The 25,537-nt window shown below is 43.7% G+C and overlaps 1 protein-coding gene across 4 annotated transcripts in view; it reads left to right on the top strand.

Annotated features, from left to right (window-relative positions):
* TTL (tubulin tyrosine ligase) overlaps window positions 1-25,537 on the top strand; it is a 52,981-nt gene that overhangs the window by 7,390 nt on the left and 20,054 nt on the right. For all 4 annotated transcript variants that reach the window (XM_029593785.1, XM_029593783.1, XM_029593782.1 and 1 more), the window contains exons 2-5: window positions 12,453-12,531; window positions 14,788-15,020; window positions 17,053-17,188; window positions 22,338-22,607. In XM_029593785.1, the coding sequence (XP_029449645.1) occupies window positions 12,453-12,531; window positions 14,788-15,020; window positions 17,053-17,188; window positions 22,338-22,607 (718 nt within the window). The remainder of the gene's footprint in view (window positions 1-12,452; window positions 12,532-14,787; window positions 15,021-17,052; window positions 17,189-22,337; window positions 22,608-25,537) is intronic.

Genomic DNA, 25,537 nt, shown 5'->3' with positions numbered 1-25,537 from the left:
TTAGCCAAGAGCCAACAACGTAACCCCAAAATGTGAGGTGAGCCACAGATACCACAGGATGACTCGCCCACCCCCCCACACTGCAGCTGGAGAGGGTGTGGAAGACTCTGGGACGCCTCCTGCTCGGGGCGGCCCCTGAATGCTTCATCTGCACTGGGGGGGGGGAATCAGCTGGTGAAGCGACAGTGGGGGCTGCTTTCACGGCTCCAGAATTCTCCCCTTGGTAAAATTTTACCACCTCCCCTGCTCTCTGGTAGATCTTGAGCCCAGCAACAAGGAGGCGCAGTGAGAGGTGCACTCAGCCCCGTGCGACTGCTTTTCCTTTCCCTCCTGCGCTTCCTGATTTGAAGAGGACCCTGGTGTATGAGGAGGGAGGGGGGGGAGGAAGGTATGGAAAGGAACCTAAATGGGAAATGGCAGCGAATTTAAGGGGGATCGGAGGGTGGGGGGGGGGCGCTAGAAAGTACTGGGAAATGGGTAAGGTGGAGAGGAAGCCAGAAGGGAGGAGAGGAAAGTGAGAGGTGGGGAAGGAGGAGAGAGATGATGATGATGATAGCCCGTGCCCTTCTTTAAAATCCTAGGTTTGTCCATGGGGTGCCATGTGTGATATTCAGTTGAATTTTTTTCTCTGTGTGTGTGGCCAGATTAAGAAACGGATCTATTGTGCATCCTGTGCTTGTGTAAGCAGAATTTCTTTAAAAACAAAAAGCCACGGACTGTCCTACATAAAGCAGGTGTGCTTGGAGAATGGCTCCTAGATATGGGAAGGATTAGGCATTTGATTTATTTTTATTTATTTATTTATTTATTTACAAATTGGACATGGATAACTTGCTGATAAAAGAAGGCATCTCTGCCCTGTGTTGCCAATCCTTTACCTGTTTTCTGCTTATTATAAGAAACTAAGTTTCTGACATGAACTGAATGCCTTGAGTAGCTTTGAAAGAAGAGAACTGGTTCAGTGTCTCTGTCTGAGATGTGGTTTTACCCTGCAGATGGGATGCAACAGTAACAGAATTAATTGTGGCTGAGAGCAACAAAAGGATCAAATGAAAGCAGCCGTGGAGAGAGAGAGAGTCTCCTGTAACACACACGTGTGGTGCCGTGTTACTAAATTTAAGACAATTGGCACTTTCTGGTTTCTCACCGTCGGGAAATGTTGAGCATTGGAGGTGATAGCTGATAAGCAAGCGTACTAAATAAAGATTTTTCCAGAGGCATAGAATGGGAAAAAGTCCTAGATGGGACGGTGGACGCGGTGGCCATGCACCGTGTCGTGTGCGCGCGCGCGCCTCTGCTTTAGTGTGGCCGATGGTTGCCGCAGGCCCTGCCAAGTGAACCCAGTTCCAGGAAGGAGACTTTGGCTGGTCTTGGGTTTTTCAATTTAAATCCCAGCGCATGGTGGTATTTGTAGCTTCTGTTTCTTATCGTCTTGACATCAGGGCTGCAAGTGCCACGATAACCAATCAGGATAGGGCGTTGTCTGAAATCCAGGACCGGCTTCAAATTTCCTTGCACCGGGTCTCTTGGTGGCATCTTCGGAGCAGGCTGCAGCTAAGATTACGAGGTACAGAGCAACACGATCCCTTTGGAAAACGCCCTGAGTGTTACCCTATCTAAGGCCTGGGGCTGCCAGAGGTGGCTTTTTCAGACCAAAGCACTGGATAAAACAAGCCTGCCCCCCTCCCCCCCGAATCATTCAAGTTTAGAGAAGGCATCGCGCATTCTCCAGTTTTCTGCGACCCACTTTGCTGATAAAGTGAGCCAGGCTTTATCCCTCTGCATCAGCGCGTGCAGATTAAAAGGGCCTGTCCTTTGAGGAGGAACGTTAAAAGTGGCCACCGTTCTGACCCAACAGGAAAATATGTTTTTGTGTTGGCCTGTATATTTATTTATTTATTTATTTATTTATTTGAGGTTTTTTTATATACCGAGGTTTAGCGGTGAGCCTTCACCCCGGGTTACAATAGAACAAATTAGTTACATGGAACAGTCAAAAAGAACAATTAGATACATAGAACGGTCAAAAAGGAACACCACCCCACCATAATGTAACTCCATAATGTAACTCCGCCCCACCATACAGGGAAGAGTAGGTACACTGTCCACAGCCTCCCGGGAACAGGAGCAGCCCTGGGAGGGAGGTTAGGGCAGGCCTGCAGACGGACGTGCAGGGTTTTCATTTTGAAATCCCTGCACAAAGTACCAGTGGGCCTGCGAGCAATGCGGGGGGATTGTATTAATGGCTTAAGTGGCTCGCTGCTGTGCCAGATGTCCTTCTGAACTGATAGGAGCCATGTGCTGTGCTGAGAGTTTTCTGCAGTATTCCTGTCTCAGTTTTAAGTAAAGTGGTTTATTTATAGCTTCTCTGAGTCGTCATCGCCCGCATGCAGGATGATTTGGGGAGGGGAAGGGGGTTTATTAGGAGATGAGAGGGTCATGATGAACTCAGCAAGAAAATTTTTGAAACGGGATCCCATGCACAGTAGTCTGGGCTCTTATTCAAACCTCCCAAATGTGAGAGATTTAGAAGGTGATTGAAATACAGGTGTAGTATGACCTTGTACTACCAGATGCTATTCTTACTTCTTCTCCTGCCTCATTATCTCCATAGCCCCTTGTATTCGCCCTCTAGGGCCCTGATTGACTAAGGCTTTTCTTCCATCCTGTGTCTGGGGGAGAGGGAGGGAGAGAAGCTTAGAGGTAGATTTCAAAAGCATTGCTCGCTCAAAAACGGACGCATACATATGTTTGTGGGCCGCGCATGAGCAACGCAAATTTTAAGAAGCCGGGAAGAACGCGTGTTCAGAATAAGAAGGCAGAAAAGGGGCAGGGCATGAGCGTTCCGGGAGTGAGTCCAAGACCGACGCACGTAACCACAAATTTTGCACTGGCAGCATGCGTATGTTGCCTGTGTAACTTTGCTACTGGTCCTTCACGAGGCACAGGAGAGCGAGAGCGCCTCTGCACAGGGTCAGTCTGAGACTCTCTATGTATGTACCACTGTAGGATGGGCACTTTAATTTGGCTTGGGTTTTTGGGAGGTGGTTTGGGGGGGGGGGGGTGCTACAGACACATTCAGAGGTATTCATTGTAAAACTGACATCAGTAAAGAATTACAGTAAGAACATAAGAAATTGCCATGCTGGGTCAGACCAAGGGTCCATCAAGCCCAGCATCCTGTTTCCAACAGAGGCCAAACCAGGCCAGAAGAACCTGGCAAGTACCCAAAAACTAAGTCTATTCCATGTAACCATTGCTAATGGCAGTGGCTATTCTCTAAGTGAACTTAATAGCAGGTAATGGACTTCTCCTCCAAGAACTTATCCAATCCTTTTTTAAACACAGCTATACTAACTGCACTGACCACATCCTCTGGCAACAAATTCCAGAGTTTAATTGTGCATTGAGTGAAAAAGAACTTTCTCCGATTAGTTTTAAATGTACCCCATGCTAACTTCATGGAGTGCCCCCTAGTCTTTCTACTATCCGAAAGAGTAAATAACCAATTCACTTCTACCCGTTCTAGACCTCTCATGATTTTAAACACCTCTATCATATCCCCCCTCAGTCGTCGTCTCTTCTCCAAGCTGAAAAGTCCTAACCTCTTTAGTCTTTCCTCATAGGGGAGCTGTTCCATTCCCCTTATCATTTTGGTAGCCCTTCTCTGTACCTTCTCCATCGCAATTATATCTTTATTGAGATGCGGCGACCCTGTAAATAGTCCACCCCCTACCCCTCCCCTGTTCTATGTATTCACTTAAATTCCCTACTCCTTCCCTGCCCCCCCCCCCCCCCCACCCTAGTTACTACATCAGTTGCAATATAAAGCCCAGTTGGCTGAATTATTCTGTTCTCTGGAAACTGATGTGATGTCTCGTGCGAACGTCGGTATAGAAAAACGTTAAATAAAATAAATAAATAAATAAATTGTACACAGTATTTAAGGTGCGCTCTCACCGTGGAGCGATACAGAGGCATTATGACATTTTCTGTTTTATTCACCATTCCCTTTCTAATAATTCCCAACATTCTGTTTGCTTTTTTGACTGCCGCAGCACACTGCACTGACGATTTCAATGTGTTATCCACTATGACACCTAGATCTCTTTCTTGGGTGGTAGCACCTAATATGGAACCCAACATTGTGTAATTATAGCATGGGTTATTTTTCCCTATATGCATCACCTTGCACTTATCCACATTACATTTCATCTGCCATTTGGATGCCCAATTTTCCAGTCTCACAAGGTCTTCCTGCAATTTATCACAATCTGCTTGTGATTTAACTACTCTGAACAATTTTGTATCATCTGCAAATTTGATTATCTCACTCGTCGTATTTCTTTCCAGATCATTTATAAATATATTGAACAGTAAGGGTCCCAATACAGATCCCTGAGGCACTCCACTGTCCACTCCCTTCCACTGAGAAAATTGCCCATTTAATCCTACTCTCTGTTTCCTGTCTTTGCCAGTTTGCAATCCACGAAAGGACATCGCCACCTATCCCATGACTTTTTACTTTTCCTAGAAGCCTCTCATGAGGAACTTTGTCAAACGCCTTCTGAAAATCCAAGTATACTATGTTTACCGGTTCACCTTTATCCACATGCTTATTAACCCTATTCATAGAGTGTGTCAGACTGACCCTGTGCAGAGGCGCTCTCTCTACCTGTGTGAGTGTGTAAGATAAGCACGTAAGGGCTGTTGGCATACTCGCGCCGTGAGTATTTTAAATGCTACGTGCGTACTTGATAAAACGAGGCGTATGTTTGCTCGCATTGTAATAAGCGTGTTTATGGGCGCACAAAAGTTTCTTTTAAAATTTACCAGTTAGCCCTCCGTCTCTCTAAATCTATGTTTGAAAATTGTGAACACTCGGATATATACACTTTTGAACACTCACTCTCCTTATTCATTTCCTCATATTCAGGCATGGAAGCAGGACTTAGGGGAAGTGCTAGATGATGCTGCTTGGGATATGGTGTTCTGTATGACGGCAGAGGCTTCGATATCTGCCACCATCCAGGAGCACTGTTATAAAATTCTTTACCGCTGGCATCTCACTCCAGTCAAACTTCATAGTATGTTTCCCATGACCTCGAATATGTGCTGGAGGAATTGTGGTCAGAAGGGGGATTTTATGCATATATGGTGGCATTGCCCGAAGGTGATCTCTTTCTGGAAAGAGATTTACTTGTGGCTAGCTAAGCTAATAGAGGATGAAGGAGCTATGGATCCTAATTACGCCCTGTTAAATATGCCCATCACAGGTCTTGATATTCGGGGCCCAAAAATTTTGCCTACAAGTTTTTATAGCCGCCAGAAGCGAAATAGCAAAGGCATGGAGACAACCTATCCCACCGACACTTTCTGTCGTGATTCATAGGCTATATACCCAATACCAGATGGCTCACTTGACAGCTGTAAAACAGGATAAACTGAATGCCTTCCACTCAGTGTGGAAATGCATGAAGGTATGGTTGCAAGAGCCAACTTTGTAATGGATGGTAATAATGGTGGACAATATGTAGGAAGCAGAACATGGTATGCCTCGTAACATTCTTACAACAGCAGAGAGTGATAACATTTTATTTTATTTATTCATTTATTCATGTATCACATCAGATGGTTATTACGAACATGAAGAGACTGGGAGGGGGTATTTCATACCTTTATAAACAAAATCTTGACCATTGTTATATACTATCGTGATTGTACGTTTTTTTTTTTTGTTTGTTTGGTTTTTTTTGCAATGTTCTGTTTAATTGGTCAATAAAGAACATATTAATTAAAAAAAAAAATTTACCAGTTAGTATATTAGGTTCTTCATATCCCCCCGCCACCCCTAGCCTGCCCCTAGAGGTTCCCCTAGCCAGACCGGTGTTCAGGAGAACCACAAGGAATACACATGATATCAAAAGCAGGTGCAAATCTCTCCCGTGCATGTTCTCGTGTGTATTCCTTGTGGCTCTCCTGAACACCGAACTGGCTTAGGAGCTCCTCTAGGGACAGGTTGGTTTAAGAGGGGGAGTATTCCTTAAAGAAGTCCCTTCCCCTCTGGCCCTGGACAGTCCCACAGCCTCCATCTCACTCACAGTGGGGGACGGTGGATAAGTCCCTGCTCTTGCTTTGGGTGATTTCTGAGAGCCCTGCTGGAGAATGTGTCTGAACTATCATTCTCAGGGCTCAAGCCAGATACTCCTGTAGGGGAAAAAAAAAAACCCCAGTGCTGTCATACTATCCCAGTTTAGGAAAAAAAAAAAACATAACAGTAAAACTTCATGAATGGAGATTTGCAACAGTATCACTGGACTCCTTCCACATTTGTTACTGTAATTTTTCCAAATGCTGCATTTTTAAAGGATCCGTTCCTGTTTGTGGAACACTGATGTTGAATACATCCTATTTAAACTCCTGAAAAAACATCTACAATTGTATTTTTTTTCTTCTCCTCTCTTTCCTTTTAAGAGCAGTCACTTGGTGTCGTTCCACTGAGCAAGCTGCAGCGGGGTTGGCTGAGCAGACCCCACGTGTGATCTGGCAGGGATGGGGTTAAAACCTGTCAAACCTCAGCAGCAGGCAGGAGCTGTACTTGCTACAACAGGCCCAGCTGTTCTCTGTTTAGGTAGATGGGAGGAGGGGGCGTGGTGTCCGACACACAAGCCGGCAGTTGGAGAATTTGGGCAGATATTCTCGCTTTTCCCCTAGGCAGCTGACTCTTCAGCTCTCTCTGCAGGGGAGGTGCCAGAGAGGCTGGGTGGGTGGGGACCAGGTGGTGGGACCAGTCCACAGGCTACAGGAGGCAGCCTTGCAGGCTCTGAGGAGAGCCCACATAAAACCAGTGGTAACCAGTAGATGGGAGCAGCTGCCAGAGAGGCAAGCTGAGGTGGTTCAGACCCAAATTAGTTGAAGACTGAATTGAAGAAATGCGTGGCGAGGCTTTTGGGCTACTATACTCTGACTCCGATTGGAGCTAGGCTTATTTTGTGTTTGACTGTTTAAAGGGCCAGCGGCCTGAGCTTTTCATGTTTTCTTTCTATTTTGGCAAATATATACCGTCTTCCTTTCCCAAGGAATGAAGCCCAAAGAGGTTTATGATTTTGAAACAAGATACATCAATATAATATTGTGCATACTAATAATAATATAAAGCATAATACAAAACAGAGCAATAAAATACATTTTAAAAATGTATGTTTTGGTCTCCCCTATTGACGAAAGCCTCTGCACCAATGGCATGACTGATGTAATGCAGTTAGTGTAGCTGGGTTTACCAAGTGTTTAGACAAGTTCTGGCGGATAAGTCCATAAACCGTTATTAGCCAGGTAGACTTGGATGCCACATCTTGTCTCTAATTATGAGCAAGAGGAATTGGATCTAGTCTTTGGGATCCTGCTGGGTATTTATGGCATTGATTGGCTGCTGCCGCTGTCAGAGAAGGATGTTGTCTGACCCAGTATGGCACTTCTTATGTTCTTATTGTAAAAACAGTAAATCAGAATAGTTGAAATGCAATTGTATGGTTCAGCAAACTAAATGTCTTTAGGATATGATAACTCTTTTAGCAAAATCATATGGTAAAATAGAGAAATCCCACCAATACACGAATAGTGCATAGTATTTTTTTTTTTAAAGTGTAACATGGACATTTTTTAGATCTGTCTTTAAAGAAACAAGTCCTTAGAATGGTCTTTAAATTATTCACAATTAATTTAAATGCAAAAGTCTATATGAAGAAAGGATAGGTTCCACGTTTCGCTGTGCGGCTGTGTCAGAAGGGACAAATTACAAATAAATTAGAAGAAATGGTGACTCAATAAGAGACAGAACATACCAAAGGCTACAAACAGCATATACATGGAAATAGCATACAGCTGAGAAAATAAATGCAAAATGGATGCATACCAAAGATGACTTAGTAGCCCAGTTTCACAGCATACAAAGCAGAACATTCTTGTACGGTTTTATGCAGAGAAACACCAAGTCAGCTAGATTAAGAACACAAAAACCATGCCAAAAGGTCACATGATAAACAATATCCAATCAGGAAAATTCTCTGACAATTATAGATGGGGGGAGGGGCAATGCATCTAAAGAGGAGGAACTGAATAGCTACAAAACTATAACAGAAAAAAGTTAAATAGACCAAATGCAGAAATAAAAAAATACAAAGAAAACACAAAAAAAAATCCCCAAAATCAGAAAAACACTGACCACTTGATTTCCCGATTGAGATCATTTGGGCAAGGCTTTGTAATATGTATATTACCATTGTTCACGGTAGATAGGCTGCTCAGGGAAATTACCTGAATTACCTGAATTGTAAAAAATGTTAGATCAGAGATGGTGATGATGCTCCATCCAATGTGATACCAGCGCTGCCCCTACCCTAGATTGGCAAATATAACTGCAGTGTTTGGAGATCCTAATCTTTTTAACATCCATAGTGTTTTGCCCACGTATAGAAAAAGGCACGGGCAATAAATGACAGTATCCTCACAGAACTACAGTCTGAGGCATCCTTTAACAGAAAACCTTCCCGCTTATGGGGTGTGTAAATTGAGAACAAGAACATGAGGCCCATATGTTGAAGTTTCCGCAGGGATAATGTTCCCCACTAGAGTGTGTGAGAGGGCGATCCACCTGTAATTCGGATGATACCAGCATATTCCTAAGATTCCCCTCCCACCCCGGTAGAGGCTCACATAGAGCAAGATATGGGGATAACACAAGCCAGTGGCATCTAATAATAGTGGAAACCTTACCAACCCTCCCAGAAAATGGCAGTATTGAGATTGAGGTGTCAACAATAGGTCACGGTTCATGTAAAGAGCCCACTTAAAGACACACTTTAAAACTCATACTGGATAGCCCCTCGACAAGAACTCACCCATCACAGATTGTGCCTGAAACAAAAAATAAGCCCAAGAGGAGCACAGTCAATGTAATCTAAAAAATTGTCCAATAGGAATGTTATCCCAAAGGGTACAGGGTTGACGACTATGTAATATAAAAGCAAATTGTGGTCAGTAGTTTTTCGGAGTTTGAAGGTAAAAAATAAACCATCATTTATTGAAATTGGAACATCTAAAAATGCTGCCTGAGACCTATTATATTGAAACTGCAAGTTGGGATCAAGCATGTTGATCCAATCGAAGAAACATACAAAATTGAACATCTGTACCCAACCAAATCCAGAAAACATCTATGTAATACAGCCAAAGCGAAATCATAAGCCAAAACTAGGAGCCATATAGCCAAAAATGTGCAACATATAGGCACACAATGTCAGGTACTATAGTGACTCCCATTGCAGTATCTTTGGTTTGCTGGGAAAAGAAATCCTGAAAATAGAAAAGATTCTTTGTCAACGCAGCTTGGATCTTATCCATTAGAAACTTGATGGGATCCCGAGGCGTGGAAGGTCTTTGATTTAATACATCACGGCATCCTCCTGCGGAATATTAGAATACAAATAATCTGCATCAAGGATCACAAGAAAAAATGGAGAAGAGGTTGGTCCAAAAGAGTAATTAGACGGCTCGAGTCACATACATAGGAGGGACCAAGAGAGACAAATGGTTAGAGAAATTTATCCACAAACTTAGACAGGGGCTCAGGGAGGGAGCCAATCCCAGCCACATTTGAACAGCCATGGGGATTTAGTAGAAATATATGAATCTTAAGGAGGAGATAGAAGACAGGAGTAATTGGATGTCTTTCTAAAAGAAAATCTGCCTCCCAGTTAGTGATGTATTGATGATCAAGCACAGATTGTAACATCCGGGAAATCTCTTGGGAGAGGGTGAGGGTGGCATAGGAAGGCAGTGGCATGTAATAACATGAATCAGAAAGTTGCTACTGGATTTCAGCAATATACACACTGCAGTCCTTAATCATGATCCTCCTTCCCTTGCCCACGGGCTTAATAACAGATGCGAGACATTTCAATAATAGACCATTCAGTATGGGACAAATTGCATTATTAGAGGAAAAGTTGGGACTCAATTTGAACCAAATCGTACATCACTAAACATTGAAGCGCAGAAAGCAAAGAATCAGGTGGACCAAGTGGGCTCCATTTAGGAGATACAATAGGTCGGTAGAGCCAGGGTGTGCTGAAAGCAACAATTTAAGCTTCAACAACCGGAAGCACTCCTGCAGTTGTCCAAGTGTTTTAAATGGATCATTAAAAAAAAAAAAAAACAGATGGCATAAATGATAATCTTCAATGTACAACTTGTTTCCAGTGGGGGCAAGAGAAGATAAACTAAAGACTAGAGAGTCCAAGTCCCCATGTATAGAAGCAGATTGGGAACCATTCACTGCCACAGATGGGTGCTAGATTGATGCTTGAATCGGGTGATCTGCAGTGGCTGCGGAGGGCTGCATTGCCCTGCTGTCTATCATGTCAGAGAATTGTCCTGATTGGACATTGTATATCATGTGACCTTTTGGTATGGTTTTTGAGTTCTTAATCTAGCTGACTTGGCGTTTCTCTGCATAAGACCGTACAAGAATGTTTTGCTTTGTATGCTGTGAAACTGTGCTACTAAGACATCTTTGGTATGCCTCCATTTTGCATTAATTTTCTCAGCTGTATGCTATTTTGCCTTATACGCTGTTCATAGTCTTTGGTATGTTCTGTCTTATTAATTCACCATTTCTTCTAATTGATTTGTCGTTTTGTCCCTTCCGACAGCCGTATAGCAAAACACAGAACCTATCTTTTCTTCATATAGGCTTTCGTATTTAAATGAATTGTGAATTATTTAAAGAAAATCTCTCTATGGACTTGTTTCTTGAAAGACTGATTTAAAAATGTCCATGATACACTTTGTTGATCTGTAATGCTTAGCACCAATATGGGGGGGGCTGTCTGGATAATCTGACAAATGGGCCTATCTGATCTGGAAAGCACAAGTAGAACTCTTTGGATAGTTTCATTCAAAAAGAGGTCTCGCAGCCTGCAAATAATCCTTTTACTAGCATCCTCATTAGGAAGGGGCATTTCTTTAGGTATGTTTAGATCAGAGGAGGGAAATAATGCACATATATGGCCAGGGGTGGAAATATTCTTAGAAAACTTAGGCCCCAATCAAATATTTTTTAGGAGCCTTGGAGAATTTTTTTCTCACTTTTTAGACTTTTTTTTTTTTTTAAACATTTTATAAAATGCTTGTTCCTACCGTTTTGCCTTGTCTCTTTTTTTAGTTTAGTTTCGTATATATATGTGTGTATGTTTCTGTGAATATATGTGTGTATATATGTATGTATAATTTTTTTTTAATTTTTTTTCCTTTCTTTGCTTTTCTGAAATTTAAAATCCCAGGTGACTTGGCTGCTGGAACTTTTCCAGCCCCATGCATGGCAGTTTCAAGTCTTCCTCGTGACACCCCACACAAAAGAGCAGACGCCAAGCACACGGGCAGTTTTTTAGCACAGTGCTTCAAAGGGAGTACCTGTGTGATTTCCCTTTTGAAAATTCGGGTAAATACGCATGTTAAAACCACCTGCATTGTTTGCAACTTGCCCCTTTATGTACAGTTTCCAACTATGCTCCTAAAACATCCTGCGGAATTCTGTTCTGTCATGCGGCAAAAAACATGTGCATTTTGAAAATTCGTGTGCACTTTCAGACGGCTGAAAATCAAATAGGCAGACTTGGCCAGCAGATCCAGGTAACAACTCCTCCTCCTATTACGCAGATGTTGTGGGCACTACAGACCATACCTCAGAGGTCCCCACATCTGAAATCAGCAGTCAGAAAGAGAACAGCTTTTGTCCCTGAATCATTTCCAGCACAGCCTAATGTCAATAATGAAAGACATTCAGTTAGCTCTACATTTTCACCTAGGGACATAAAAATGAATCATAAGCAGATAATTGAATTCCTTGCAGATAAGCTCCCTAAAGGAACAAGTGTCTTCATCCCTAAAACCTTTATCTCTGAAGGACTTGGCTATCTCCCAGATTTAGTTCATGGTCCAGGCAGGGGAATACTAAATTCTATGTTTATCGCTAATCAGGAATGTTGTGTTCTTCTGGAGGAAAACAATAAGCTCTCTATGGTGAGATTACAGGTCAGGTCAAAATCCTCAGTTCAACTTAAGCTCTCTATTAGTGATATAACTATATAGGTACTCAGACACTATGAGGCATCAAATATAGAAACTATAGATAAAAGGTAAATGGCTTTGTTTTTAGATTCTCGGACACTATAACCTTTTTATATATGTATCTGATTAAATTCCAGACATTATAAGCAATGTTTAATAAACACCTGTAAGACTGTTATTATAAGGCATCTTGAGACCTCCTTCCTACTGCATTATTATTGGTCGTTGTCATCTTTCAGTGTATCGGCAGCTAGCTTTTATTCCCTCCCCCCACTGTCCACAAACTTTAATGCTTTCTCTTTTAAAAAATTTTTTTTTTGTCTCAGGCCACGAACCAGGACTGCTGCAGCTGGTGAATTACTATAGAGGCGCCGACAAGCTGTGCCGCAAGGCTTCCTTAGTGAAGTAAGAGGATCACAATTACCCTTCCTGCTATACCTGCTTCCGTTTTGTGAAAACATGGTGAAAAGTCTGTCCTGAAAAATCTTCCCCCCCCCCCATTAATAAACCCATATTCTCTCTCTCGTATATGTGTGTGTGTGTGTGTGTGTGTTTGTTTGTAATGATTAAGGTATAGGAGAAACAAAAAAAGTAAATGTGCTTATTCAAAACAGGAGCAGGCACGTGCTAACCTGGTCGAGGGCTTTGTCGGTTCTTTACCCCCGAATGTGACAATGGCACTTGATTTGTGTTCCAGTCGGTTAATGGACTTGGTGAATCTGGAAAGAACCTTATTTTGCTTGCACGTCCCTTGGCGGCTTCCATTAAGGAATTATATAATCCAGCTCCTTAAGTCCTAGAAAGCTTTATGTTCTTAAAGGGCTCTTCCGTGAGCCTTGGAGCATGAGGTGCATGCGGCTCCTTCCTCAGGTTAGTGATAGGAGCTCTTGGGGAGAGAGCCGTTGGTGCCATTTCATTCTTAGACGCTGTGCTGCATGCCATGCTCTGAGCCATCGTGAACACCTGCAAATGTGCAGCAGTATCAAGCCTGCCTTTATCTAATGATGGTGAAAGATCTCATGCTGGTATACTGAAGCCATTAAATAAATCTCCAGTTGCTTTTTTGCACAGCCTATGCTTTCCCCAGAGTCCAGTCTGCTTGGTGCTCGCTGGCAGCGTTATACGGGATAATATTTTTGCTCTGATTCAGAGGTTCCTTTGGTGGGTCTGCAGACTCTGAGAGAAACCAGACGTTTCAGCTTACACTCGTGTAATTTGGTTCTGTGTGTGTTCCCTTTTTCTAATCCCAACCAATCTGCAATCGTGAGCATGTGGGGAAAGTACTTGGTAAATTGGACATGTGGCAACCCACAGAATGATGGCTAAATTAACATGTTTTATACTTTATATGGATTGTAGTATAATTCAATTTGGGTGTAAAAGTAGCTTATCACTGAAAACTGTTTTTTTGAAGTGAGTGTGTACAATTCGCCAGTGTGGATTCGGTTGTGTGGTTAATTCTTTAGGTCTGTAGCCACCAACCTGTTCTTCTCCACCAAGAAGATGGGTTTTCCAAAGGTATAACCAACCTACTTTGGAGTTATCTGTTTAAACCTCTGCTTTTTAAAATGTCCCTGCCTCACTGACAGGCTAATTTTGCCCACCTAATTTTATAAGGCATACAAATTTTAGTGGTCGAAAAAAAAAAAGGCTCCAGGGCATTTCTGGGACAGATAAGTTTAGTCAGTCAACTCCAGCCTCACAAGTAGCTGGCCTAAATTTGGCACTCAAATTTTGACCAACTTAGATTTTGGTGGATTTTAAGCCAAAGATCTAGGTTAGATTGGGCTCTTTGAAACCTTACCGCAGAGCTGTTATCCTTTCGTTCTTTCTGTGCTCTTCCCATCATTCGTTTTACTTTTGTTGAATCTAAACTTTGCCGGCTGCCCCCACCTCATTTTAGTCTTACGTTTTAGAAGGGTTGTGTAGCTCACTTAAGTCTGTGTTTTAAAAGGCCTGTGCGCACAAAAATTGGACTTTTACATGCATGGCCAGGCCATGCGCAAACCATGCGCATTTTCAAAAGGGGCCCAGCCACGCGTGTAAGTCCCGATACGCGTGTGGCTGGGCGAGCCTATGAGCATGGTCTGGGTGGGGTGGGATGGAGGCCGGCCGGGACAGCGGCCATTAGCCACTGTCCCAGCTGGCCAGCATGCACAAACTAGTTCTGCTCCAGGGGAGCAGTAAGTAGTAAAACCAAAAAAAAACTTAAGTCAATAGGAAGGATTTAGGGGATGGGGAAGAGGGAGGAACTTTAGGTAGGGGGGGAGGGAACTGGGGGAGACTCAATTGAATCGCTGCACGTAGTTAGCAAAAATTCTAACCCCACCCCACTGCACATGCCGCCCACACGTGCCTTAGTGAAATCCACTGACACGTGAGATCGGTGTTACTTGGTGTTTGTTCTTGATAGCTTTCATTTGGAGCAAATGGGCAATCGTTCTTAAAATCAGCCCAGCTTTGCTGAAGGATATTTTTGTAAACAAATCCAGCATGCTGAGATTTTGTAATGTGTAATTCTGTTACTCTAGACACTGGCTGACCGATATCCCTTTCCCCTCCCCAGTGAGCACCCAGTTTCCGAAACAGAGGGCATTCCATAGGGGTCGCAGGTTTTGAAATACTGGGAAGAGCAATGAATTGACTCTCATCTTCAACTAGGTTGATCAAGACAAGTCCCGAGTTGTCCGAATCATGCACATGGTTCCCAGAATCCCACGTGATTTATCCAACCAATCTGAAGACCCCTGTGGCTCCATCCCAAAATGGAATTGCTCATCTGATCAACAACTCTAAAACGGATGAGAGGGAAATGTTCTTGGCTTCGTACAACAGGCGGGAGGAGGACGGGGAAGAGAACGTCTGGATAGCCAAGTCCTCGTCAGGTGCCAAAGGTTAGCATTTGTTACTCCATTGCTTAGCTCCTCTAGAGACCATCGGAAGAATGTTAAATATTATCTTATATTTTTGCTAGATTTTCTGGATTGCTTTCTGTAAATAGTAAATTCTTCCATATTTGTTTCCTAACTTTTCCTTTCAGGAATTCCTGTTCAGGTGCTAAGAATTATAGCACCCATTATGATTAAAAAAAAAAAAAATCAGGTTCAGTTGACAGTGTGTAGTTAATATCCTTTATAAATTTCAGCTGATTTTTTTTCCCCTAGTTGAGTGATCAGAATGGGGTCCTATCTCGCAATCCACAGGTTTTCCAGGACCCACTAGTGAATCTAGGCCCCACACCCTGTAACATCAAAACTGCAGGGTGGAATAAAATTATCGGCCATCTTTCTCCATGCGTGTTTTGGTTTCGAATGCTCATTCATTGTTTCTCCCTTTTTTTTTTTTTTTGGTCCAAAGAGAGGAACCACAACTAACAAACATTACATATCTAAGCTGTTCTAACGCCCCCTTTCTTTGAGACCCCTTCAGCTCTGGCTAGTGGTGCCATAGTACTGCAGTTGCATCCACTTTTAACACTTCTGAGCTCATGTCTCTGTGGCTTGGACTATTCCATTATCGTGTAAAATTTGTAGAATATATTTTTCCCCCTTTTTATTTGAAGTGTATTAGTTTGTGTTCTTTTCATTAATGTAGAGGGATTTTTTTGTTGGTGATTTTAAGTAGACTATCTCATGAGTAGGATTCCCACCCACCCCTTTTTTTGGCAAAGGTGTAATTTATTTATTATTATTTTTTATATACTGACATTCAATCTGATATCACACCGGTTTACATTCAGGTACTGTAGGTATTTCTCTGTCCCCAGAGGGCTTATAATCTAATTTTGTACCAGAGGCAATGGAAGGTAAAGTGGCTTGCCCAAGGTCACAAGGAGCGACAGCGGGACTCGAACCCTGGTCTCCTGGTTCATAGCCCACTGCTCTAATTGCTCGGCTATTCCTCCTCCCCAGGTGTAATGCACAGAACCGCTCCATTTTCCCTACTGCTTTGTAGGCCCTACTGCAACCCATGCAGTGATATCTTCTACTGGCCATAAAAATGTATATTGAACTGATTCAAGCTGCACAGGCAAATGTGCTGAACGTGTTTTGTTTCTCCTGTTGTTCTCGGGCCTTTCTCCTCCAAGAACTTGGGTGCGCACACACAATTGGCTCTGGAGGAAGCTGCGATCTCTGGCTGTTGTCTTGGCTAGAGAGGAGCAGTTTCAGAATGGCTATGCATGTTCTATTGTACATTGCTGCAGACAGTCGTAGCTTCAAATGAAGCTAATGGCACAAGCCCCCCCAGGAGAAATCTGTTTCTTTTGAGCTGGAAGCCAAAAGGAGAAGGGAGAGAAGCCAGGCCATGAAAGGCAGTACTGTAAAATGAGACTCGGAGAAGCAGCTTCCTGTAAAAGACAGAAGCTGATGGATGCCACTATGGCTATTACCTGCATTGTACTGGTATGGAGGGGCTCTGCAGTCAGTAAATGGGGAGAGACTGGTAGAGCTATGAGAAAGGGATGTGCGCCATTCTTACTACACAGATGCATCACACAGGGAGAAAGTAGTTGGTGGCTGACACCCTTACAAGGTTACGGAAAGGAGTCCTGCCTCTTGAGTGAGCACCACTGACAAACTCAGACATGATCAATGTGTGATGTGGCTGTGATCAAATCGTTTGAAGCATTTGTGCTTGTGCCCCGGTGAACCTGTGGTCATGTGACAAACGGCTGCTGGCAATACCAGGAAGGGAGAGCACATAGCGCATCCATCTTCTGTTAGGGTGTTATGTAAAACATTAGTGTGGTAGTATGACTCTCCCAGTATTTACAATAGTTCTGTTTAAAAAAAACAAAACTATAGCCTAGTGGTTGTTTCTGACAAGATATCCTTGGTGCCTTAATCGTTTTATTGCTTATTTAATGACTGTAATAATTGCCTGTGCTTGTTTTTTGTTTGTTTTTTTTCCCTCTGTCCATGTCAGGTGAAGGAATTCTAATTTCTTCAGATGCCACCCAGCTCCTGGACTTCATAGATAACCAAGGCCAGGTGCACGTGATCCAGAAATATCTGGAGGATCCTCTTCTGCTAGAGCCGGGCCACCGCAAGTTTGACATCAGGTGATGTATTGTAGCATTTGGTTCCCAACAGGTCTGAGGGTGACTGCCAGGGAAATAGATTGGGTCAGGTGTAACCTGTCAGCAATAGCTTCCTAGTCCTCAGAGATAACCTGGTGTACTAAAATCGGTAAAGCAATGTCAATTAACAGCTTTACTACTGAGAAGAGATGTTCAGAAGAGCCAGAGCACGACTCTGCAGTGCCCGGTAGTGGATGTAACTTGGATTTCTTCTGGTTTCAGAAAGGATACCGCAGCAGGACAGCGTAGCGTAAAGCGCACAGACCTCAAATAGAGAAAACAAAAAAACCCCAGCCATTCACATTCACCCTGATTAGTCAATATAAAGGAAGGTCATAGAAATGGGATGTGAAATCATTATTTATACACCCAGATGTTACAATTCTTGGGCCTAATTCATGAGATCATTCTATTTTACAAATGTTTCACCGATCCTGCCAGCCCACTAAAAAAAAAAAAGCAAAGCAAGATAAATTCATTAAGAAGCGTTCATTCAGAGTATTGCGGTTAAATCATTCATCAAAGATTACTTTCCATAGCCGAAGAGTGTAAGCGTGGAATGGAGCTCATTGTCTGCTAAAGCTGAACGTGGCCCGCCTTTCCACAAACATCTGCATCGAGTGGGGGGGGAGGAGGGGGCTCCGTCTGTGTATTCTCCGTAGCACATCTGCTCACTTCCAGCGCAGTGAAATTTTACTTTTGAGTGTTTAAGTGCACAGAGCTGCCCTGTCACCAGCGGTGAGTCGTCATGCTTGAACGTGGAATACCAGCTCTTGGGGACAGGGACCGTGGATCTGACTTCCTGAATAGGCCCTAAGTTTTACACTATTAATGTCCTTCACAGTTCTCTGATGTCTGTTGACAGAGGGAGTCGTGCGAAGAAAATTATGGTAAAAATGGCTGCTAATTTTTTCGCCATTTAATTCATTATGAAAGTTTTTGCTCAAGAGTCTATAAAGAGGGTCTGAAATCCTGCCAGGTGTTTGCAGTCTGCTGAGCATCTGCCTTTTGCAGGCCGCTCTCTCCAAATAGATATCAATGTGTCATTTTCCGTATGCAAAATAAATGTTCGCCTTCCACTTTCATTCTGAAACCTTTTACGTGATGAAGAGATGGCTGCCTGCTGCTGCTGCTTGAACCTCTGCCCGGTGCACTTCTGTTCTTGTCTCGATTTTATGTTGCACAGAGCCCAATGCCATCTGCAGCGTTTTTATGACCAGTGACATATTTTGAATACAGGCAGTAGCAGGGGGCCAAGCGACAGGGATGTGATTGCAGAGACTGTGGCGGGGGTTTTGGGAGACCCTAAATTTCATGTTCCAGGAAATCTCACAGGAAAAGCCTTGGATTGCAATTCATGTGTGCAGTCCTTTGGTTCACCTCTGAAATACAGGTTGCATTTAACAGATTGTGTAGAAATGCAGGTGAGTTGCCTGTGTTAAACAGAGTTGAGTGGTTCATGTTATGCCGTTTATAGATGCAGATCTTGTAGTTGACTTCATATTAGACTGCATAGGTGTAATTGAATTGCAGGTACTTTAATAGACTCAGTATAATAGACCTTAAAATAACACACAATACTCTCTTCTCCCATGAATATCTTGATGCCATTTCAGCTACACAAACATCACAGCACCTGCCCAGACTAGGAATGAAAAGGAAAAATCCAAGTTTTTATCTTTTTTTTTCCTTCCCCTCAAAGCAAATTCATTTCCTGTCTATCAGATGGGAGGCTGTTCCGTAGAATAAGTGACACAATAGAAAATATTCTAGATATTTTAGATATTTTATCTAGATACTCCATGGCCAGAGCTATAGTAGATCTCATCAACTGCTCTTTTGCCCATGGGACTGTCACAGACTCACTCAAGCATGCGGTAGTCAAACCTCTCCTAAAGAAACCCTCTCTGGACCCGAAAGACCCTGCCAATTTTCGTCCAATCTCTATCCTCCCATTTATTGCCAAGCTAATGGAAAGAGTTGTTAACTCACAACTCATGGACTTCCTCGAAAGTCGTGAGACCCTCCATGTCTCACAATTCGGCTTCCAAAAACACTGTAACACCAAATCACTACTCCTCTCACTATCTGACCACCTCCTCAGAGGCATGTGCCAAGGCCACAGCTACCTCCTCGCCCTCCTCGATATTTCGGCAGCCTTCGACACCATCAGCCACCACCACCTCCTGGCCCGTTTGGAAAACATTGGCATCACAGGCCTTGCCCTCTCCTGATTCAAATCCTTCCTATCAAACAGAAAGTTCTCTGTTAAAATTGGTAACACCACTTCCACCCCCCACCCATTACATCAAGGAGTCCCGCAAGGCTCATCTCTTTCATCCACTCTCTTTAATATCTACTTCACCGCCCTCTGCCAACTCCTCTCTGATCTTAAATTAAAGTTCTATCTCTATGCTGATGATGTCCAGATCATCATTCCTATCCACAGCTCCATCTCTGATGCCCTAAAGCACTGAGAAAGCTGCCTCATGGCCATCAACTCCCTGCTCACCAACCTCCACCTTGCCCTCAATACAAATAAAACTGAACTCCTGGTTATCTCCTCCCATTCCTCCCCCTCCACCCCCCCCCTATCTGTCGATACCAAGCTTAAACCCTCTACAGCACAACCTTTTGTAAAGGACCTAGGAGTTCTTCTCGATCATCAACTAAATATGAAGAACTACGTTTACTCCATTCTTAAAACAGGTTTTTTCAAAGTCAATGTTCTTAAAAAGCTCAGACCACTACTATACAACCAAGATTTCCGTACAGTGATCCAAGCCACTATACCCCCCAAACTCGACTACTGTAATGCACTCTTCCTAGGGCTCCCCTACGCCACAATAAAACCCCTACAAATGCTACAAAACGCCACAGCAAGACTCATCACAAATACTCGTAAACATGAACATATCACCCCCATTCTTAGAGATCTACATTGGCTCCCTATCCTCTCCCACATTCACTAAAAACATTGACCATAGTACACAAATCTATTCATGCCCACAACTTCAAATGGCTAGACATTCCTTTCAACTCTCTCTCTTCCACCCGACCCACCTCAAATTGCTCCAATTAACACCATTGTGACACAAGCAAGAGATCTTGGGGTAATAATAGACAAACACTTGAATCTAAAAACATTTATTAACAATACAACCAAGAACTGCTTTTACAAGCTGCAGGTAATCAAAAGAATGAAACCACTCTTACACTTTCACGACTTCAGAACAGTCCTACAATCAGTAATATTCTCCAAGATAGATTATTGCAACTCTATCTTACTGGGCCTCCCGTCCTCATCTATCAAACCACTCCAGATGCTCCAGAATGCGGCAGCTAGAATCTTGACTAATTCCAGAAGAAGAGACCACATCTCTCCCATTCTAATAAATCTTCACTGGCTGCCAATACACTACAGAATCCTACACAAGTCATTCACTATCATCCATAAATCCATCCACTCACTAGCCCCCCTCAACCTCCAAATCCCCCTCAGACTTCATTCATCATCCAGACCCATCAGAGAAGCATACAAAGGTTCACTGTCTGTTCCCCCTATTAAAGCGACTCACCATATCACACTCAGAGACCGGACCTTCTCAACAACGGGCCCTGCTCTTTGGAATTCCTTACCACCTGATCTCAGACTTGAACCTTGCCTGATGACTTTCAGAAAAAGGCTTAAGACTTGGCTATTTAAACAAGCCTTTCCAGAGTCTAATATCCAAGGAGAGATTCTACGACACGCCAACCATACAGATTCTACCACCCATTGAGACTTAACGGGACAATGTAAATGCTAACCACAAAGAGACATTACTGCACAAGGTAAATAATCTACCTCTGTAAAGTTTATATTTATTCCTATCTATTCTTATTCTCCTTCATTCCCCAGTTCAATGACCTTGTTATATTGTAACTTTTTTGCTTCTTCTGCACTGGTTAAATGAACAAAGTTTTCACTCCCCTGTTATCTGTAAACCGGCATGATATGATTGTATCATGAATGCTGGTATAGAAAAGCCTTAAATAAATAAAAATAAAATAAATACATGTTATAAAGTCCGGGGGCGGCACACACAAGCCGCACTGCCTTCCTCCATTCCCTTCCCCTACCCTGCGCCCCCCCCCCCCCAAAAAAGTTTTATTCTACCTTTTGCGCCTGCATCTGGGCAGGCGCAAGTTGTGCGCACCGGCAGGTTGCCGGCACGCGATCCCTCGACATAGCAGCAATGGCCGCTGTGTAGCAGGACTCTGGCTCCACCCATGCCCCAGACCGCCCTGGGACTTACGCGCGTCGCCAGGCCTTTTTAAAATAGGCCCAGTGTGCGTAACTTTTTGAAAATCCGGCCCTGATTTACGAAGGCTCTCTAATGCAACACTAATGTCCTAACTGAGCCACATTAAAAATAATACAACCATGTATGTAAAATACGTAAATACCTTAAGAATCTCATTATTCATTACTGTGGTATTTATGTAGGAGTGTTAAATTTCCCTCTGCCGTGCTGCCAACGTAAATTTTAAGTGCATCTCCAGAGGTGTCCTTAAGTAAAAGTGCCATCAGTTAACTATGGGATAGGCAGTGGCCTGGGCCTCTTCTCCCCACTCCCACCAAGTTTGCCTAATCTCCTGCCCTGATCCTGCCTTCAATACAAGAGCTCCCCAGCCTCCCCTCTTGCTGGCTGCTCGCTCTTCTGCACCAGCAGGCAGAATGAGAGGTACCTCCCTCCTCTCCCACATCTCCCTGATACATGCAGGGCATGGCCTCCCAGGCAAAGTGGCGGAGTCAAAACCCAGCATCAGCAAACTTGGGCTGAGACAGAGAATCTGTCGTTGCAAGATGACGTAGGCTCTGTGGTAGTGCAACAAGAAAGGAAAATGAGCAGAGTGGTTGAGCCGTGTACTCTTGTGTCTGTTATCGTTCATGCTTGCAGATGAGTTGCAGGTGGTGTTATATTGAATATTTGCACAAAATACTGCCAGACCTTTCTTTCCCTCTTCTCCTGTCTGAAATGGCAGAAGCTTTCACTTGGTAAAATCGGAAACGACCAGAAACTTTTTTTTTTTTAATTTCCCCACCCCTGCCTGTTCTATTGACTGACCTTAGCCCTCTAAATTGCAGGAGCTGGGTGCTGGTGGATCACCAGTACAATATCCACCTCTACAGAGAGGGTGTGCTACGGACCTCCTCTGAACCGTACAACAGCACGGACCTGCAAGACAAAACCTGCCACCTGACCAATCACTGCATTCAGAAAGAGCACTCCAAGAACTACGGGCGGTACGAGGAAGGGAACGAAATGTTCTTTCCGGAGTTTAATCAGTATCTGATGAGCTCGTTAGATACCACGCTGGAAAGTAGCATTTTACTGCAAATCAAAGACATCATCAGGTAATTTAGGGATTATTATTATTTCTGGAGTTGGAAGCAGGAGACATCATTCCTGTTTATTTTAGATGTTGAATATTCTTATCTGTACAATGGTGTGGAAAATATTCTTAGGTGTACTGTGCTTTTTTTTTTTTTTTTAATTTGTTTTTGCATAATGTTCCTGCGATCTTGCTCAGAATTCAGGTGCAATGTTGTTCCTCTTGGCACAGAATAGCACAGTACTTTGATGTGCGAGAAGTTGTTGCTGCAGGTTTTGTCCTTCCCTCCTCTGTGGCCTGTTCGGCAGCTCCGGTCCACCTGCATAAAGATGCTTCTGAAAAGGCTGAACTCTTTCGTCTCTGAGAAACAAGTACAAAGAGATCGGCTTTTGTGTGCTGCCATCGCCTGTGAACTAATGTCAGCCAGATCGTTTCTCGGGCTTTCTGTGCCTGTGGTTGGTGGTGATCTTTTGCCAGTTCACACCTGGTCACTGACCTGGATCCCTTTTGAAATTGCTTCTTTTCACCCCATTGCAGCTGGAGTGTGGAAGGTGGGAGGCCCTGACCTGGTACCTTTTTTTTTGCAAAATGATCACTGCCTAAGGTCAAGCATTAAGTCTGAGCGATGAGCTGAAGACCACTTCTTGTCCTTTGCCCTGAGTCTGAATGGGGCTTGCACGTTATGGGGTGCTGATGCCCTGCCACCTTGCCCCATTGGGAAACTGTGCCGAGCTCTTAGTAAGGGATAGGAAACTGTAAATGTTTTGGTCGCTGTTCCAACATTTTGCTCGCCTGCAAATCTGCCCCAGACTGAAGGCTGTGCTTCAGAAAGCTTGAACTGGCCGGTGTGATTGGCGGGCATGACATTTTCTGGCAAATAAACTTCTGCTGTGCCACAGCGGGGGAGGAATGAAAGGTTGGGAAGTAAATGCAATAAAATGTTTGTGCCACGTCCACCTGTCTAGCAAACTGCATCCCACAGTGCTTTGTAGTCCCTACGTTGCCTCAGCAGGTGCTGGGCATGTGCTTAATGGCTCGAGGGAGAGGGTTGTGCTGAGGTCTTGGCTTTCCGGTGGACAGCTTGTGAGAATTACTGAAAGGTACAGACAGAATAGGGCTGAGGTTTTGTTCCAAGTTACGTTTCTGACAAATTAGTGCACGGTTTTCGGTAAAGACTGTGCTATACAAATGAATAAAATGCAAAGGTATCCATTCTTTAATCACTAACAAGTGAATCAGAAAGGAAACAACAGTTCCACCCCTTTTGAAGTTCACAGTTAAGACTGAGAGTGCGCTCTCTCTGGCAGAACGAAATCGTATGCAGACTGACTAGCATTGTGTGCTTACTGGAAATGTTTTGGGGGGAGGATTTGCTCCGGGCAACACTACGAATGCCCGGAGCAATCAGGCTGAATGTGACACATTCAAAGCACTCACCCCCCAGCCCCACTCATCTCCTCAGCTGCCTGAAACGCAGATGAGTTTTGAATTATTCTCTGGTTACAGTCCCTGTGTTGTGATGAAGCCCTGCAGAAGGTGGTTCTGCTTTTTTAATTTTCCAGATTTCTTACTAATTGCAGGGACACGTGTAAGCGCAGAGCAGGTGTGATTGTGGGCTGAGGCTGTGTTTGTCAAAACTTTGGGGGGGGGGGGTTTATTGGGGCTTTTTGTTTTGGGTTGTCTTTTTTTTTTGTTTTTTATTCTTGCTTAATTTAAAGGAGCCTGTCTGCCTGCCTTATTCAAATTGCCAAAGTAGAATGGAATACACACTAGAGAACATTTTCAAAGGGGTTACGGTTATAACGTATGGTTTATAACGTGTGGAAAGTACGTATTTTTTGTTTCGCGTTTCCAGGCGGGATCAAGAGGTAGGCATGGAAGCTGCTATTTTATATAAGATTTTTGTGTATGAATTATCAAACTTATTCACACAATTTTAACCTGCTAATTGACTAGCACAAGTGAAATCGGACTTATCTGCAGATTTTGGGTGGTAGGTCTGGGTGAATTGGGGGGAGAGTTCAGGATGAAGTACTTACTACTTAGAGGGTCTGTGTGAATTGGAGATGGACTGGGTGAACTGGCAGAGATATTGGCAAACTGATTTCAAGGGCACGCTTGGGAAAGTATGTGCACGTGCATTTATAAAATAGCTGGTTTTACAAGTGCACGGTATATTTTTTGCGCACCTAAAATTTAGTTTCCTAGCATGTAGATAGAAGGACCAGTGGGTTTATGCTCCCCTGCTAGCAAATGGAGATGGAGCAAGCTGACATGTCACTATATATAGCCCTGCAGTGACCCCAGCCTGTATTCTCAGTCTCCAGCAGATGGTGGACATGTATCTCCCTATGGGGATTGCTTTGAGCTTTTTGAAAGAAGAAATTTGAAATTCTAAATTAAGGAAAAGAAAGCCCCGCTCTCCTGCGGTGAAACCTAAGGGTCCCTCCCCCAGTTGAGAATTCCTGAAGTGATTTCCAAGGTCCCTCAGAGGTGTGCCTTGGTCCTGTAGCTGGGTTTCCTGGCGTGGTCTTAGCTTGCTAGTTCAGCTGAAAAGGCAGCAGGTGCAGGAGGCCAAGCATGGCAGTGATGGCAGATGCTCTCTCCCCCCGCAGCCGGAAACTGTCACTGTACTCAGCCGGTAAGCGCTGAGCTCAGGTAAGGTTTGAAAAAAAAGAGGGAGAAAGTTTTACCTGAATTAGAGACGGAGGGGTTGCATGACTTCATCTGGTCTCCGTTCTTGGCGCGCTGTGCCAACGTTCATTCCCATTCCCGTTGGGGTTGGAGAATTGAGCAGCCTGGCGGGTTGAGCGGCCCCTGGTGGGCTAGGCCCCGCACTTAGGCTTTTTTCTTGCACGCCATGTGGTAGGCCGCAGTGACCGTTTTTGCACACTCTTGTGCATGTTCTGCCCTCTATAGGCCGTTGGTGTGCGCAGTGTGTTGGCTCTGCAC

The sequence above is a fragment of the Rhinatrema bivittatum genome, chromosome 3 (genome assembly GCF_901001135.1).
Source record: "Rhinatrema bivittatum chromosome 3, aRhiBiv1.1, whole genome shotgun sequence".
Lineage (NCBI taxonomy): Eukaryota > Metazoa > Chordata > Amphibia > Gymnophiona > Rhinatrematidae > Rhinatrema > Rhinatrema bivittatum.
The sequence above is the reverse complement of the archived record's forward strand: the minus strand, read 5'-3'. Positions and strand labels throughout refer to the sequence as shown.